Genomic DNA, 18507 nt, shown 5'->3' with positions numbered 1-18507 from the left:
AAAAATTTAGTATTTATTTGCAGAAAATGAGAAATGGTCAAAATAACAAAACAGATGCAGTGCTTTTAGACCTCAGGAAGAGTTTAGAAATCAATATTTGGTGGGATAACCAGGAGGTTTTCACTGCAGCAGGCTCTTATTTTTTTTCCAGAGCTGTATGGAAACTTATATTTTCTTATATTGTTATATGGGAAAATACCTTGCTATAATGTGGTCGATTATTTCACTTCTAAGTACTTTTTCATCAATATTAAGGAATTATAGACTTAAACTCCAATATCTTGTTGCACAGTTACTTGTAAGTTGGCTTTTGTCTTATTTCAAGTTTAAGATATTTTCACCAGAAACCAGACCAAACATACTTGGTAAGCATTTGTGTTTTTGCAGTGATAGAAAAGGTTAAAGGTGAAAATGTACACATTGTGGAAGAAGGAAAAACTCTTACAAACTTTGAATAAAAGTAACACCTTTTTCACAACCCTCCATGTTCTCCGTGTTTCATAAATCAGCTTTTTTTTTCTTCTTTTTTTTTTAAAGTAGTTTTTATGGTTTGATCATTATAAAAAGTAATAAAAGACTTACTGAAAATGATTAGTTTCTTCAGACTTTACAGATAAAAATCTGAGAGTCATCTCCATATAAGTTATTCTATTTTCAGTCATATTTTGTGAACATATGAAGTTTATTGGATCAATATTTTACTGAAACCTCTCCAGCAGAACCGCACGTCTGCACCGACACAGCTGACCTCTGTCCGTCCGCTCGTCCCCAGCAGGATAGCAGCGCGTTCGGTCTGGATCACAGTGATGTGAATCCTCAGAGCTGCAGGAGAGGCAGGCCTGTCTGCAGCAGTGACAGTGAAGACTGGGCTCTCCACTGAAGTGCCAGTGTCACAGTGGGAGCTGTCTGTTTCTGTTTCCGTCCCGTCTCTGTTGGGTGTTGGGTCAACCCTCTGGACTGTTTTCTCCTACTTGGCTGCCATTCATTTAAACGATGTCTTCGGTGATTTGTTATGTTATTCCCATTGGGAAGAAACCCCATTGAACTACAAATAAAATCAACACAGAGTTAATACCACTGTCAGCAATGGTCTGTGTTTTTAAAGTTTATTTCTCTGAGCCCTTATTGAATAAATACTAAAACTTGAAATGCATTGACCCGTCTTTACCAGAAAAAGAAAGACAAATTGGCAAAGTTAACTTTTTAACGATCAACTAAAAGTGAAACTTAGATCCTCCTTATAGGAAACAGGCTGTAGAATGAAATGTTCTATCTAATAAATGATGAAATATGAGAAGTTTTATTAGGAGATCCACTTGTGGGAGTGAGCGTCCCTCATGCACATGGTCATTAATTAAGTCCTCTACTTGCAAAATGCATTTTAAAATTCATCAGTGATATGGCCTCAGAGAGAGGGCTCAAAGCACCTTTCATTCTTTATACTATTATTTTCCATCTCACTGCCTTTCTGCAGCACTGCCACCTCCGCTTCTCACAGCTATAAATACTTTATTCGACCTGCCGTGTTCAAACGAAGGCATTGCGCAACCTTTAGTTAACAGGAAGCCACGTCTGAATAACAAAAATGTTTTCTATCCTCACCTTAAAAGCTGTAACGGAGCTTAGTGTCAAACGGAAACAGATATTCTTTAAACCACAGGTCCCCAAAGTTGAGGTTTGACTTCATTGTGGGTCATAAATCACAAAGTGCAGCATTTTAAAATAAGTCGATAATCACTTTTTAAGAAGTGGTTTTACTTTCTACTGCAGCAAAAAACCGAATTTGACACAATTTCAGTAAAGTATAAAAGTGTTTTAATAGCAACAGATTGGTTGAACTTCACAGAAACATTCAGTGATATCAAGGTTTTGTGTGACTGATGCACCTTTAGTTTAGCTAAATAACCTCTTAACTTTATTCTGATGCAGAGCACAGTTTGCTGTTCTTGTTGTTATTTTAATCAGTTAGAATCTGAGTGCCTATTTTTCATAACTACATATTTGTTCTGACACTTTACATTTTTCTTAATTTTACTGTTGTCACCATCTGCTGTTGCACCTGAATTTCCCCAGTGATGGACAATAAGGGATATTTCTATGCTATCATATTTTAATACTTTTATCATGTGTGTAAAATTGTTTTGGGCTTTTTTTTTTTCGTATAAAACTATCTGTCTACCTACCAAGAAACTCATTTAATTTGATTATCTGTATACTAGTTTTGTTGCCATATGAGAAATGTTTAAGTTGGGAATTATATTTGTCATATGACAATAATAATATAATCGTAATAATTCAATATATAAGACATAATCTGACTAATTTCCACAGTTGATCATAAAATAAACTACCTTTTACATTATTCACTATGGCTTTAATTTCAACCCCCTGTTCAATGATTGTTGGTTTTTCTGTGTTGCGATTGCAGCTTTCAAGGTAGACAGATGAAAGCTCAAAACTCTGAGACTCCAAAGAGTCCAGTGGTACTAAATGTCTTGACTGATTACAGTGAAAAAAAAATTTAAATATCAATACAAAGTTGATGCTTTTTATCTCAAGGTCCACAACATCTGTGTTAAATGATTGGCACTATTAACTTTGACAGCAGTGAGTTTATGACAGCAACTGATCTTTGGTATAAAAATAAAGCAATCATGTGCCTCATTCACTTTCACATCTCAGTTACTTTCCTTTTTTTTTTCTTTTAGCTGCTTGTTTTATGTTATTTGGGGGAAAGGTAACTGTTTTTTCGAGCAGTTAGATTGCGACTTGCTTAAATCAGCTGAACTGAGTTTATCCAGGTTACATCTAAACCATTTAGCATCTTTTTAAAAGATCATAATTACTTTGAGTTGTCTGTTTTTTCAACTGAATTAAAGACTGTTTTTGCACCACTGAATCAAAGAAAATGACATAAATTTTTCTCAATCAGGTCAGGTTTTAATTCTGATTTGATTTACAGAAATCAGATATTCTGACTGAATTGATGACATTTTTGCGACACTATTAGTTCATTTTCGTTAATATTTCTCATCCAAAAAAAGGTTTCAGGAGAGAAAAAAAACATTTTCTAACAGAGTGCATTAATTAAATGTTACAAACTTGGATTTCTGTACATTCAGTAATAAACACCTGTAAGGGTAAGTGCATGTAAATTGAATATTGCGTCTTCATTGTGCAACATGAACTTCCGTTTCTTCGAACGCCTGGTGTGCGTTCAGCAGCAATCAGACATCATGGCTGCATCCCAAATTAATATCTAAGTTACTTCAGAAAGTTAACCTGATAGAGCAAAATCAACGAGATTTCTGGATTCAGTGCATCAGAATTACCCCAAAACAGTTAAAAAATCCTCAATTTTTTGGTTGTTGACCAGTGTAATTATTGTTAATGCACCGTACTGTGTTCTTTCTTTCAGCTGCTTCATTGAGGCAGTAGCCGAATAAAGTAGCTACTGCCTGATTAAAGTCAGTAGCTACTTATGACGTTGATTATGACATTAATCAATGTCATACATTTCATTATGACACTGATTAATTTGAAATTTGAGAGGCCTTCACTTCACGTTGGTGCTAAAACAAAAGGCTTTGGTAAAAATCCATCTGCAATTGGATCTCCTTCCAGACAACAACCCTCCACTCAAAACATAAGCAAAGAATGAATAAAAAAAAATGAACATTTCAAACCGTTTACAAGCCTTTAAACCACATGAGGGAATAAGGTAAGCTTGCTTCTACAAGCTTTTGCAGCGGTGTTTTATTGCAAACAACTCTCAATAGGCTATTCAGAGTTTTATAGACAACATTTCAGCTGTGACTTACATTGCAGCTTTTATACCCGGCACCTTTCTACGAACATGACTCATGCAGGGCACTTCTTGCTTTCTCCCTTTTTAATTTCAGAGCAAGGATCTATTTGAATCAAATCTTCTGAGATCCTTTACAGATGCTGCCATCTAATCTTGTGGTTTTTCAGGCTTTTCTTGGCAGCCGCTTTCTGTTTGTTGCTTCCTTGGTCTCAGTGCCCAGATAAACACCTCTAGCTCTTGCACACAGGAGGACGGGACAGCTTGTTCACAGTTACATATTTTCAATAAAAGTGTGCTCTGATAACATGACAGTCTTTGTCATTGTTCCTTTTGGGTTGGAGATTGGTTGTTTGGGTTTATCAAGCATTGAGATGTTTGGTTTGCATTATCTGAAATTTGTTGAAAATGTAAAGCTCTACCTTTTGTTTGTTTTTTAGGATAAAGTTGAATGTGATTTTTGTTCAGATACAAAACTACACTGGTTATATTCCATCACATTATGTGGTCTGATTCTGCCTGAAAATATGTTTTAGCAGGAAATATGTGATATACTAAATAGTGATGTGTTTTATGAATGTACAGATTAATTGCCTCTGAGATGTACTGTATTAATGATCCCCCACTTACTTCTACTTGTTCAGATCAGGTATGTTTTTTCACTTTTACTCCTCTCTAACACATTTTGGTGTGAGCTTGTTACTGCAGCTTCAAATCTACACCTGTATGGTTGAGTGTGTCACTTAAAAAAAAAAATGAAGGCAAATTATTGATAGTCTTTGTCATGACTCTAGGGTTTTTGCTTCTTTCTGCCTTATGATTTGAAGTGGAGATTTAAAAAAAGTGCTAATATACAATCTGGAAAAGTCTGTAAATGTCGTCCAGGTCTGGTTAAGTATACGGAAGTAAGAGAGTATGAAAAAATGTTTGATTATCCAAACTCTATTACGTTTTACTAATAAGAGCTGCAACTATGTGTTCAACAATCTGTCTTATTTTTTAGTTTGACATTCCATCCAACCATGCATAAATCCAGTAACCCATCATCCAACCAGCCATCAAAAATGTGTGGAAACACTGCTAACATCCTCATCTTTGTTGCAGAAACCTTTCACACATTGGCAACTTGCTTTGTTACATTTTTAGAGCAATAGTCAGCTCCTCCAGACCTTTATGCCTCTGACCCACAACTTCTAGTTGCATCTATTCTCCAACACGCCTGAATCGAAAGGCTAATTTATCTCCTTGGTATGATGGCATGTTTTGCACAGGATTGGTAATTAACCATCCATTCGTTTCAGGTGCGTTGGAGCAGGTATCCATCCAAAAAGTTGCAGAGTTGTTGCACTTCAGTACTGGAGTTGCAGTCTGCTATTTAACAAAGATGCCCATTGTGAATCGAATGACTGGATGATTGTTGTTACGCACTGGCATTTAAGCTGCCTAATAAGAAATTCCCTTCAGTATTGTTAGGAACAGTTATGACTTCAACAAGAGAAAGTAATAGCTGTTATTTTTGACCTGCTCTATCCTAAGGCATATCACAGCTTGATATTTCAGAGGTGTTAACATAGAAGTAAAACAGATGGAAAGTGTAGAATTTATGTTTTCTTGCTCATTAGTCTGATGTGTTATTTCTCTGGTTGTGACAAGAATGGATCCGGTTTGAATTTACAGTTTGTTGATGGCATTGGTTCTTTTTCATCATTTAACACACATCATTTATAATGTCCTCTACCCTTTTTCTCCTTTCCAATTGTCTGTTTTCCAGGTGTCAGTGGTACTTCAAGGCCAAGATGACCTCAGAGGACAAACGACGAACCGACTATCAGAATGGACTTGGTAAATCAATTTGCCTACCTCATAGTTTTGATTTTTTTATTTGGATGGTTAATCTTTGGTGAGACGCTGTGAAAGGACATCTGCTTGGTGAGGATTTAGCTTTCTGTCGTGTGCCACTGCGGCCTGCCAGTAAACGGGAAGCAAAAGAGCTGAGAGACATTCAGTGAGTCACATTTAGTATCTAGCCACCTGCTCTTTTCTTTGCATTCAATATGCAAGGAGCATGGATCACTTCCCATGTGGAACTGGTCCTCTGCATAGTAAGTTCAGCTCATGTATGACAGCGTTCACAATGGAATTTTTTTCCAAGGAAGAAATGTTTTTTTTTCTTCAAGTGCTGCAGGAAATGATTTATTGTTAACTTTTATTTACTACTATTCTCTTTTTCTTTCAAACCCAACTTTTCATTGCTGCCACCAAGAGTGGCTTGCAAAAGTATTCATACTTCTTGAACTTTAAGTAGCTTAGATTTGGAAGTGAATTAAAGCACATTTTTATTCATCTGCCTCTATCCCTAAATAAAATCCAGTAGAAAAAACTCGTTTAGAAGTCAAAGATGAATCCAAGTAACACACCTGACAGGTCAAGGACAAAATTGTGAAGAAGCTTGAAGTTGATTATGAAATAATCTCAGAAGCTCTTAGAAATTCACAGAAAACAGTTTTAAGATACATAAAATGTTTTCCCACTTTATTTACCAAATGCTTCTGCTAAATAAACTAATGGCAGACAAACAACTTGCCATACCATGAAAACTATTCATTGGTGGCTACGCTAACTAGCTTTAGCATTCACAACACTCTCTACTGTCAAGTATAAGCTGTAGCGTAGCAGAGAGCAAGGGAGAGTGTCTGATCAGTTCGTACATGAGGGTGATTGACAGCACTAGGACACTCCTGCCTCTGATTGGTTGTTTCTGTCTGAGTGGTGTATATCTGTAGTTAGCACTGGGAGAAGGCAGAAATTTAGATTTTTTTTTTTCCATAGAGTATCCGTCTCATACCAGACTGTCACAACAAAATGACAGTTTTAGCAAATAAATAAAACCATTTTTTATAGAAGTTAGATACCATAGCTTTAAACACTGTAGTTAAATTATGATTTAATTAGCTGATTGAACAATATCTGAAAATGAAATGTGTGATGCCATTGCAAACCTACCAGGACATGGTTGGTGAGTATTATGCAGAGAATGACTGCATAATACTGGACCTGCCTAGAGATCATGGTAGGTCCAGCTGCAGAAATACACATCTGTGGTGGGAAAATGCATCAACACGACCCCAATTACCTGTTTAAGACCTGACCTTTATGGATGAATGGCAAAAAGACATCAATAGTTGAAAGAAAGACTCAAGATGCTTAAAGTCATGTAGAAGACACAGCAAACGTGGAGAAATGAGACAAAAATCTAACTGTTTTACCTACAACTAGAATGGGCATTTCCACTCCTCAGGGCGTGTGTTTTAGATGTTCCCCTACTTAAACACAGCTGAATCAAATGGACAGGTAATTAGCAGGCTGCTGCAGAACCTGGTGGGAGGCTTAAGAGATAAGTGAGCTTGTTGATTCAGGAGGGCTGTTGCAGACACAAATCTTAACACCCAGGGTACAAGCTCTCGAGGAGCGCACGCCAAATATGTTGTAGTGAAAGATGGAGGTGGATGCTTGTAATTTTCTTCAGAAACAGCAGTGAAGTTGGTCAGAGGAGATGGGAAGATGAATTGGGTTCAACACGAGATAAGAATAATCCTTAAGAAAAATCTGATGTTTTTTTTTTGTTTGATTTTTTTTTTAAGTGATTGAGCTGTTTTTAGAAGCAGTAGAGAACCCAATGGAAAACATGAAATGTCCACATTAGATCTTTAAAGACCACAAAGGTAATATTCACCCTGTAGATTGTTTACATCCAACCTCACTGAGCTTGAACTATTTTATTCTCCTTTTGCTCAGAAGAATACTTATTTCACATTTCCATCTGTGCTTACATTGAAATCACACTTTTAAGATTTTAATTTGAAAGAAAGGGTAAGAATTATTGTTTCATAATGCATTCAAGCCCTTTTGTCAGCCCAATTTTACTTTCCTCAATTTTTAAAGTTACTGTGATTAACAAATCATTGCAGTTATGCAGAACTTTGTGTTTGTTCCATGGGATCCCAATGAAGAACATTGATGTGTGTAAAGTAACAAAATTTTAAAGGTCTTAAGGATCAAATGCTTTTTCAATTCAATATGTGTTCGAGAGTGGAGAGAAGGGTAAAAATAGGAGCAAAGTCAGAGAAGGAAAAAACACAAGGTTAAAGATACAAAGAAAATGGTAACTTGTTTCAAAGTCAGTACATCACAGAACAAAGAGGAACGGGGAATATTTTAAGATTTGAGGCCAGAGAGCAAAGAACTTAAAACACAGCAAGAAAAAACTGTCAACTAAATTTTTGCTGTACCACAGAGGTTCTACTTCTCAAAATAATTCACACTTTTTTAAAAAAGATAGCATGTCTCTCAGCTGCTCCTAATTCAGACTGAGTGCAACGTTGATGCAGATGCTTTAAGAGAAACTCAGGAGCTTCTGAGATTTTTCTCCATGCGCCTGATTGTTGGTTTTAGTTTGTTGATACTGTATTGATCCCTAAAAAGAGAACAACATCTTCTTTCAAGGGCCTCCTCTCCTGTGGGAGGTTGGGGTCAAAGCCTGAACGGCAGCAGGCGGTAAAAAAATTTTACCTGTTTGCTCAAGGACACTTCATCAGGGCGGCTGGTTGATTGAAACAAAGTGAAAAACTTGTGCCAAGTTAAATGACCAGCTCAGCGCTCAGGGTGCTGCCCTGCTGCTTTTCAGCAAAAAGACCTGTGCTCTGAAGAGGAGAAGATATCGAACAGTGTACTGTAGCTGGAGCCCCCGCCTCTCCTGATCAATAGCAATGGTTAAATGTGTCTCTTTGTGTCTGAAATGTTTGTCTCAAGAGTGGCTAAGTCATCGTTTAGTTTCATACCATGATCCCATAGTTCATAAAGGCAAAATTAGATATTGAAAACCTATAATTGTACTTCACCTTTTTCCCAAAAGTCCCCTTTCCAGGAATAAAGACATATGTGGATCCTGACACATACGAGGATCCCACACAGGCCGTCCATGAATTCACTAAAGAAATCGACCCGTCCAGGATCCGCATTGAGAGGGTGATCGGAGCAGGTACAAGCACACACACCTACACGCGCTTCACACTCATCTGCTACGTTTCTGAATCACATCGACTACGTGGGCAGAAGAGGACCATTTCACACCTGTTATAATAACAATAGATTCAAACATTCACATGAGATTATCATCTCTCTTCCACTGATAACGAACCCAACAAACTTCCCTCTGTTTCACCGTAAGAGACAGAAGTTGTGCTTTATCATCTCCCTGTGCTTTAGTCATATTCTCACCGCACGCTGTTGGGGTATTAACACTTTAATAGACTTAAGGAACAAAAAGGTGTTGGGATTTATTTAAGCCTCTTTTTTTACCTGCAAGAAAAAAAATGTGATAAAGTTTAACTAATCAGAGAAGTTGATAGTGGAGATTAGATGGGAACTGCAACACTGCCCCCAGGTGGCAGACTTTGCTCGCAGCTCATGGTTTTGATTTTGTTAATAAGTCCTTGTTCTTTTGCCATTTGTCTGAGATCGGCTCTTTATGGTGGACAAAAGCAGCAATGACTGATTTAGGTTTCCTGGGGTTCAGATACTCTGGAAGTGGCACACCCAAAGAATTTCAGGAATTTAATTTTATTTGTACGATGATCTCATCTTGAATGTGGACAAAGTAAAGGAGATTTTTGTGTATTTCAGGGGAAACAGGCTTAGATCAAACCCTATTGGAAACGTAACAGTGAAGCTTTCTACAACAGGACTGTCCAAACTTTCTAATTTTCTAAAACTAAAATCACCAAGACGTTGTTGTTGGGGTTTTTTTACCTACTCCACAATAAACTAAGCATGAGCTATTTTAATTAAATAAATACATTTTGTTTTGGGGGGTTTTCCAAAGGAATGGGACTGTAGATCCAAAACTGGAAAAAAAACTAACATTTAATTTATTCTCAGCAATAAAAACAGAATCTAGATCAGTCTGCATTTGAAAACAAGTTTTAATTTAGCAATTAAAAGCAGATTTGGATGCACTAAGTTGTATCTAGAGTGCAAGTCAATGAGTGAAAATATAAGGAAACTAGAAAGCTTGGGAAAGATGGCCATTTTGTGTGGCATCTGACATTTTTATAAGGTAAGGTAGTTTTAATTATATAGCCCATTTTCAGCAACAAGGCAATACAAAGTGCTTTACAGGATTTAAAAGGAAATACAAACAAAATAACAAACCAAAAGAAAGAGCAAAAGAAGAAAAAGCTAATAATGTTGATCCACAGTAAATAAACTAGATACTCCTATTCAGGGTTGGTAAGTATCCTCTGGTCTAATTCCTTTTCTGGGTTGCAATAATAGGAGTCTCTCTGCATCTAAATAGTGAGTACTTTACAGTTACTAAAAGAAATAAGCTATAGAGTGACTAATAAACTAGAGTCTCTGGATTCAACGTTTGTTTTAATAAGCAGATTTTAATTTAAAAATCCTAATTTAATGTGTTCTTGAGCTGTGGTCCAGGGGCCGCACAAAATCAGACCACAGGCAGCAAATGGCCCACAGGCCCTCCTTTGAGCACCCTTGGTCTACAAGAAGGGATAAAGAAGGACACACTTGTTGAGGAAGCGTAGCAAGGTGCTGCAGATCTTCTATAAGTTTAGAGCAACATGTCTTCTGCAATCATCTGCTGGGGCAGCAGCATCAGGAACCTAAAAAAGCCCAACAACAAAGGCTGGTTCTGTTCTGGTTCTGTTCTGGGGATGTCTGTGTAACCTCTGGACATGATGATGCAAAGAAGGATTTTACATTAAATAAAGACATTTATGCATCCTCTTTATGAGACTGTCATAGAAAAACAGTGTCTTCAGTCAGAGGCTTCTTCAAATGCTCTGCAATACAGACTGCTACAGGAGATCCGGTTAATAGTACAACTGAAAGGAAAAGTGAGAAAATAAAAACCCGTTAAAATTCAGTGTGTCCAGCATTTTGTTTTAAAGCTGAGCATTATGTGCTCATTGATTTCTGGAGGACACAAACACAAAGGAAACTTAAATAGGTAAAATAAGACCTAAATAGATAAATAAACTTTGGAGCTGATGCAGCTTCTCAATCAGCTTAAATTTATATTCATAGAAAACATTGAAAGAGAGCTTCAAAGCCCCTGGTGGTGCCACTGGGTTTAGATTAAAGTCAAGATCAGGCAATATAATTCAGTGTAATCACCTTTGAAATGCAGGAAACATGATTGCGTGTGTGTGTGTGTTTGATTGTGTTTTGTAGGTGAATTTGGTGAGGTGTGCAGCGGCCGCTTGAGAACGCCGGGCAAAAAGGAGATTGCGGTGGCAATAAAGACGCTGAAAGGAGGTTACGTAGAACGACAACGGCGGGACTTCCTGCGGGAGGCGTCGATCATGGGCCAGTTTGATCATCCCAATATCATCAGACTGGAAGGAGTGGTCACAAAAAGTAAGAGTGAGTTAATACATTACACATGAGAAATAAAGGGAATTGTTTCCACCACTTCTGGGTTCATCTTGACTTTAAAGAGCAGATCAATAGCTTTGAGCAACAGTTTCATCTGTGTCTATTTCTATTTCTATGCAGAGCCCTAGAAGAGTATCCTCTCACTTTTAGCTTTTTCATATTTAGCCACATTATAATTACAAACTACATCAAATAATCAGTTTTTCTTTTTAAAATATCTCAATCAATCAGAATGGATAGAGTTAAAGAAGCATCTGTTAGATAATTTGTTTCTTTTTTTATGAAAGGTGCACTTTGTTCCACTTTTTAGCTTTACATCATAAAAGCTTTGCAGCATCAGCAGTTAATAAATCATCAAAACACCCCAAATATGTTGATCAATGTTCCTTTTACTACTAATCAAATTCCACTCTTTTAGTCTAAGAACTCAGTGTTTCGGCTGTTTTGCAGTTTTTTGAAAGTTTCTTCTAGATTTGCGGTCATAGAAGCTGAATGCTGCTTCTTCGTGTTTGGTTCTGGTTCTGGAAAAGCAGAGCAGACCAGGACCAGAAGACCTGAGAGGTTCTGGAAGTCTGGTACAACAGCAGCAGATCTTTAATGTATTATAGCGCTACGGCATTCAGTGATTTATAAACTAACAAAAGTATTTTAAAGTCTATTCTCTGAGCTACAGGGACTTTATGTGATAAATCCTATAACCATAAAAACCATCATTTTGAGTTTTGTTCACTTATGTGCAATTTTACATTTTACAAACACAAAAGAATAATTGATTAAGCGACTTTTCTTCAAGCAATATTTGTCTGTGGCAAACAAATGCTGTGTTTGCTTTTCTTTTTTTTGACATATTTGGTTTTCTGTACATCTGTGTATCTGACATGCATGGCTGTGTAAGTCTATGTTTCCATTGTTTGTTTTTTTTTAAGAAGAAATGTATTGGAATCTCAAAAGATGTGTGAGAAAACAATGAGAAAGTGGGAAGGTGCAGTTGGGGGAGGAGCTGGAAACTTGTTAACGATCTTTGTTTTTTACGGGACTCACCAGGCGCAACATATGGTTGTATTTACAGGGGGTGTATAAACTGAGACATCACTGTGAATATAAATGTGTCCCCTGAAGGTTTTCTGCCTCTCTCTGCATGCAGATAGAGGACAGACTTCAGCTCTGACCCTGCTGATGAAGGCTTGTAAAGCCAAAGATTGCCAATATTAAATTAGAGTGGCTCAATGCTGATATTCCGACAATCGACTTCAATGTGGTTTTGATGATCTATTATCTTGAATAGGACTGAGTGGGGAAAAAAATCCCTCCATGCAGCAATACAATTATATAATGTGATTATTATGGTGAAAGGCATATGCTGAAGGTTGATGCTTAAATCTTTAACTACTTAGATTTTCTTTATTAGAGTTGTAAAGTTCGACAATTTCTTAAAAGGTCATAATTTAGTTTTAAAAACCCGAACATCGTCTCCTCAGTTCACAGAATATTTTCCTGCAAGTTTGAATATAATCGAGATATTATTTTTGATTTTTTGCCAACATGAGGCAGGACTCTTCAATACTGTTGTTTCTCATTCTTTCTTATTGCTGAATAATTGATACCAACCTTTATGTGTTGCTTTGACTTCACTGGAGATTTAATAGACAAGTTTTTGAGTCATTTTTGTACAGTCAATGGTTCTTCCATGTTTTCCCCCATTTCTTCATAATAGTTCTCAATCTGCTCTGCAACTTTATCTGGACCGATTGTGTTCAGTGAATGTTTCTCTATGTAGGCTATTGATATTTATTGTATCATAAAAAATGTCATGATTAGAAATTGTAAAAATAGTAAATTGTCTGTCAGTCAAGTCATAGTTGCACAATTACCTAAAAAGATGGAAATACATTTAAAATAGTTTTTATTATCACTTGTGCTATTAACACAACAAATACCATAAAATATTGTTATTAAATTGTAGGTTTATGTCATCCAGCAACTTCAGATTTTGTAGCTTTTTCCATTTTAGAATACAGATTGAATTTAATAAATTAGATATTTTTGGTTCCAGGTCTGACAGTCAGGACAAGATTTCCCTAAATGATGATAGAAAACATCGACCTAGAAGTAGGATATGCTTCAGCAAACTGCAATAACAAATGAACAATACTTTTATTACTTTACTTTCCTGGATAAAAGTCTTTTATTTGAAGAATATGGGACAGTGGAAAACATCACATCATTGTTTTATAATTGTCTAAATTACAATTGTAGCTATCATTTACTCTGAAACCACATTTTTATTTCGTTCTGCTTTTTATTGAACCTTGAACCTCTTAAAATATTAATAACTTTTCTTGAAGAGTAGCCTGGGGGAGTTTATATGCTCGTTTATTTTAAAAACTGCAGGAACATTATGATAAATCCATCAGTGCCTTAAAGCGTAGCCCCACTACCGTCATTAAGGAGGACGTATTTTATTTTTAAGATTTATAACCTTCATCTGTGAGTAGAGGAGGAGGAGAGTAAGAGGAGCAACCTGATTCCCAAAACTGTCTGTGGGATTTCCACTCATGGTACAATATGCACATCAAATCATGCAATCAAAAGCCTTTTGTGTTTGTCAGTGGGGCATCACACTGCATTTATTTTTGGTAAACTCTCCCTGTCAGCCTGTCTGCCTGGTTTGTCTTTTCTTCATTCTCTATCACTTCCTCCATCTGTTGTTGTTCTTTGGAGACTAATTATGGAGACTATTGTGCTGTGACTGCCTGCCATACCTGCTATGAAAGAAACCAGGTGACACATTAGATTGTGGTAAACAGGTGTGTTTGTTTTTGTTCAGGCGCTGTGCTGCGTAGCTATATATTGGTTCCAGATCTTCCTAATTAGCACAGGAAAAGCTAAGCTTGATCGAATAATTTCCTTTCTGTCCCAGCTGGATTTGTGTGACTAGAGTGCATCAACAAATTTAGGGAGGTGTTGATATGATACTGTAAAATAAAAAAAGAGCAAGAAACACTCTAATCTTCCAGGTAAGTTACGACTTTATGACAGAACAGCGCACTTCTCAACCATCCAGGCTTATGGCTGTGTCATCCTCCGACAGGTGTGGAACCTATTTTGCTTTCAATTATGTTCAAATAAAAAAATCTAAGATGTTTTCCCCACTGACAAGAACTCACTTTAAGGGATTGCCTCATCACACAAAATGCACAACATTAAATTAGTCCTTTCCAGAGAAAATAACGGCAGGTTACCCAGCCAACTTGAGTTGGAAGAAGCGGTCAGGGATGTGTCATTGGCAGTTTGCTTGAACAAAAAAAAAAAAAAAATTGCTGTTCAAAAGCCCATGCTTCCACCATCTGCTTTTATAATTATGCTGTGCTTTGAAAACTGGCACTTGTTTCATTATAAAAAGCTTTTTGTTAGTCAGATATACCATGGTTATGCTGGCCTGTCTGGCATTTTCTAGTCCTACTCTCGGTTCTCACCTGCTTTTTATTAAATATGAAAAAAGTTTGAGGTTTTGAAGTCCGCAACTTTTTTTGAATGAATTCATGACGAGTTACCATAATTTTAAACACCCATAAAAAATGATAAGATCAAAGTGAACATAGATATAGACATAAATAAGCACCACTACAGCAAGGTAATATTTTAAAGCTCAGAGGCAGAAAATAAATTACTAACATGAGTTACTGTTAAGTTCATACCAGAATAATCAGAGTTTTTGGGATCTTTATAGCAGATAGGAATCAGGTCTATTAAGATATCTAAAGATTGTCCTTTTTTAAACCCAAACAGAACAATGTAACTGGAGTAAGATGAGAAGAGGAGAGATGCTCCTTACACTCTGCTGCCTTCTTAAATATTTAATGTGATTGAGTGGTTGAGAGATGTTGCTTTTACATTATCTGGAAACTGGAAACTTTATCTGCCCAGGAAATTTCCAGTATATGTCATTAATCTTACTTAATTGCAAACCAAAGATCCACAAACTGGGTAAATTAAACATTGAATATCTTATTTATTTTGGATTAAACTTTATTGCTCTGGATGCATTATTGTGCAAACTGAATATGTAAAGTAGCGTCTTCTAAGAATGCCTCCGTCCATTAACAGTAGTTTCAACTGAACACATAAATTACCACAGATATTTTATTGTTATAATTTTTGACGCATTATGAACAGTGTTCATCATTAGGGAGACTTAATTTGATATTCGTTTTTGATCTCCAAGCACAAGAAATATTTACTAGGATTTTCCTACATTGTATATCGATATCCATGTTTCATCTCTTTCTTTGTCATTTTTACATTTGCTGAATTACACAGTCATAAATGATGAATAAATATTGTTAGTGACGTACAATCTTACTTCTTGGTCTGAAAAACTTGACATCAAGTTTTTCATTTTAACTCAGACTTTTTATTTCTTGTCTAAAAGAATATGTTCAAAAAGAAGTTTTTTCAATACATTTTCCATTATTTTATGAACCAATCCTTTTTTAGATCATGCTTTGAGATCTCAGTATTCCATATTTTGTTGTATTTTTAAGAAAATAAAGACTTTAAATGGAAGAGTTAAGAAAATCACTTCAGAGCAGAGTTGGTTTCTAGTTAGTCAATCACATTTACTTTTAGAGTATTTTTACTACTCTGTACTTTTTACTTATACTTGAGTAATTTTATTATGAAGTATCGCTACTCTTACATTCACTGAATGAAAAACAAACACGTTTTAACCAAGAGTTCACCAGACACAGAAAAGACCTGAAGCTTTTGTTAAGGTTTCATCAGTTTTATATTGAAAGAAACTGATTTGGACAAAAACAAATTTTTCCTTGATATTGTTATTTTTTATTACTTTTATGAATTATTGTCATTTTGTCCTAAAGATACCAAATTTTCCATTTACCCTAACTTTATATTTTGGTCCGTCGGATGATTTGACTTTAAAATATTAAATGATTGATAATTGGATCAGTTACTCAGTACTTCAGTAAACTTTTTACCAAATACTTTTTGACTCTTACTTGAATCATTTCTGGCTACTTTTTACTTTGACTTGAGTGCAATTGTTGTGTACTCTGCCCACCTCTGCCTCAGAAACACACTGGTATTTCTATTTTCTTACAGGTTAATGTCTCCTTATCAGCAAACAAATTTGGACAGTTTCCTTCTAGTAACTCACACCGCTGGGATTCTCTGTTCAAATTGGCTCATTTTTGCTCTTCACACATGGACTAAATATTGATCAGGTCTCATGTTGCTTGCTGAATATTTTAAAAGAAAAACATGTTTGCTTGATGGCACCAATCTACCCCCATGTCTCACTCAGATTTAAACTATTTTTTCTTGAGTGCCGTATTTTCCAGTGGGATATTAGTCCATGAATGTTAAAACCTACTGGGTCTCATACATGAATGTTAAACTAGATCACTGTTGAGATTTATTTGTAAGTCTTATTTGTGTTTTGACATAGTTTGTTGCTCACCCCTCCGTACTCAGTTAATAGCAAAGGAAGTTTAAAAAAATCTATTTATTTGGATGAAAATGATGTGTGTTGTTGTTGTGTGTTTGCAGGCAGGCCTGTGATGATCGTTGTGGAGTACATGGAAAATGGATCGCTGGACTCGTTTCTTAGAGTGAGTGTTCAACATATTACACCGTTATGATTATGTCCTCATGAGCATGGCCTTAACCATAAATATGTTTTAGTACTGTGGGCCTATCGTTGTGCCAGCATCATGGTTATACCTTGGATGCAGATACTTTTATGACTTATGAATAATGGAGAATATTTGTTGGAGCATATTGTCATGTCATTTTATTGCTAACATAATTCTGAACAACCCACTTTCTTTCTTCCAACATATTTTGTTGGTGTAAAAAATCCCATTGGAAAATTGTTCATGCACACTTTTGTTCTACATTTTGTCGTGATGCAAACACAAGCTTTTATGTAACTTGCTAGAATTTTTTGTGCAGAATTTTGAAGTGGAAGAAAATTGATACATGGTTTTATATTGAATATATTAAAGGGAGCCTCTTTTATCAGAGCACAGGGGGGTAAAATCAGTAAAGAGGTCTGACTTTTATTTTCATAAAAATCCTGTTTTTACTAAAAAACCCAGGCAGTGTCTAGATATAAATTTAATTAAGAAGTGATACTCATTGATTGTTTACATTCAATCTTACGACCCTTTTTGCAAAGGAGAATGTGGCAAAATGCTTCCAAATACACAAACATTGTAGAAACATAAACAAACAACAAATGCATAATGCAATTTTATTTGTGGAAAAAAACCCTTAAAAGTATTCTGTTTCCTTCCACTTCACAAGTCCATTGAAGTTTGTTGTTGTAACATAACCAAATGTTAATAGTTCCAGCAGCATTTCTGTCCCTTTTGATTCTCAATGTTTCCCGTTTTGTGTGGCAGCAACATGACGGTCACTTCACAGTCATCCAGCTGGTCGGCATGCTGCGTGGCATCGGCTCGGGTATGAAGTATCTGTCAGACATGGGCTACGTTCACAGAGACCTGGCAGCCAGAAACATCCTGGTCAACAGCAATCTGGTGTGCAAAGTGTCAGACTTCGGCCTGTCCCGAGTGCTGGAGGACGACCCGGAGGCTGCGTACACCACAACGGTACTCCTGACTCCAGACACAGAAAAGACGATGAGATGTTTGCATATTACAGCAACTTGCATCATGAATGAGGATATTACTCTCATCTTCAGGTTATTCCAGGGATATAACTTCTCTTTTAATCCAACCAAAACAGATTTCACCTTAAACTAGAGTTAATCCTCTAAATGCAATGTGCATTTATTTTGTTTTCCCTTATTTAGCTGGATTTACCTTTCAAAGTTGACAGGTATAAGAACTTGAAAATAGATATGTAATGTATTTTTAATCAGAAAAGCTTCTTACCATTTCATAAGTAGTAAGACCAGTTTTACTAGTTTTGTATATGACATAATTTGATGGCATATGTAGTTTTTTACGTATTTGATCTTTTCATGACAGTCTGAAGAGCACAGGTGGGATTCTTCTCAAATGCGGCCCATATCCAATAGGTATCCGATTCAAACCTAACGTTCAGGTCACATTCATCCGAACTGAAAGTCACTGATACTGGAAAAATCTTTTTATTCTGCGCCCTGATATGCGCAACTATGACGTATAACAACAACTATGACGAGGATTAAGTTGTTAATATGCTGCTCTGTCGAACAACAACTTCAAATGTGTAAG

The 18507-nt window shown here is 36.2% G+C and overlaps 1 protein-coding gene across 4 annotated transcripts in view; it reads left to right on the top strand.

Moving 5' to 3' along the window:
- The window catches only part of LOC122839330 (ephrin type-A receptor 6-like), a 255376-nt gene that overhangs the window by 227858 nt on the left and 9011 nt on the right, over positions 1-18507 (top strand). For 2 of the 4 annotated variants that reach the window (XM_044130796.1, XM_044130794.1), the window contains 5 exons: positions 5577-5647; positions 8718-8843; positions 11057-11248; positions 16832-16893; positions 17689-17898. In XM_044130796.1, coding sequence (XP_043986731.1) covers positions 5577-5647; positions 8718-8843; positions 11057-11248; positions 16832-16893; positions 17689-17898 — 661 coding nt within the window. Of the gene's footprint in view, positions 1-719; positions 1073-5576; positions 5648-8717; positions 8844-11056; positions 11249-16831; positions 16894-17688; positions 17899-18507 lie in introns of those variants that run through there. The other 2 variants (XM_044130795.1, XM_044130798.1) reach the window with 2 other exon arrangements.

This window comes from Gambusia affinis, linkage group LG11 (genome assembly GCF_019740435.1).
Source record: "Gambusia affinis linkage group LG11, SWU_Gaff_1.0, whole genome shotgun sequence".
NCBI lineage: Eukaryota > Metazoa > Chordata > Actinopteri > Cyprinodontiformes > Poeciliidae > Gambusia > Gambusia affinis.
This window is presented reverse-complemented; position numbering and strand designations above follow the sequence as displayed.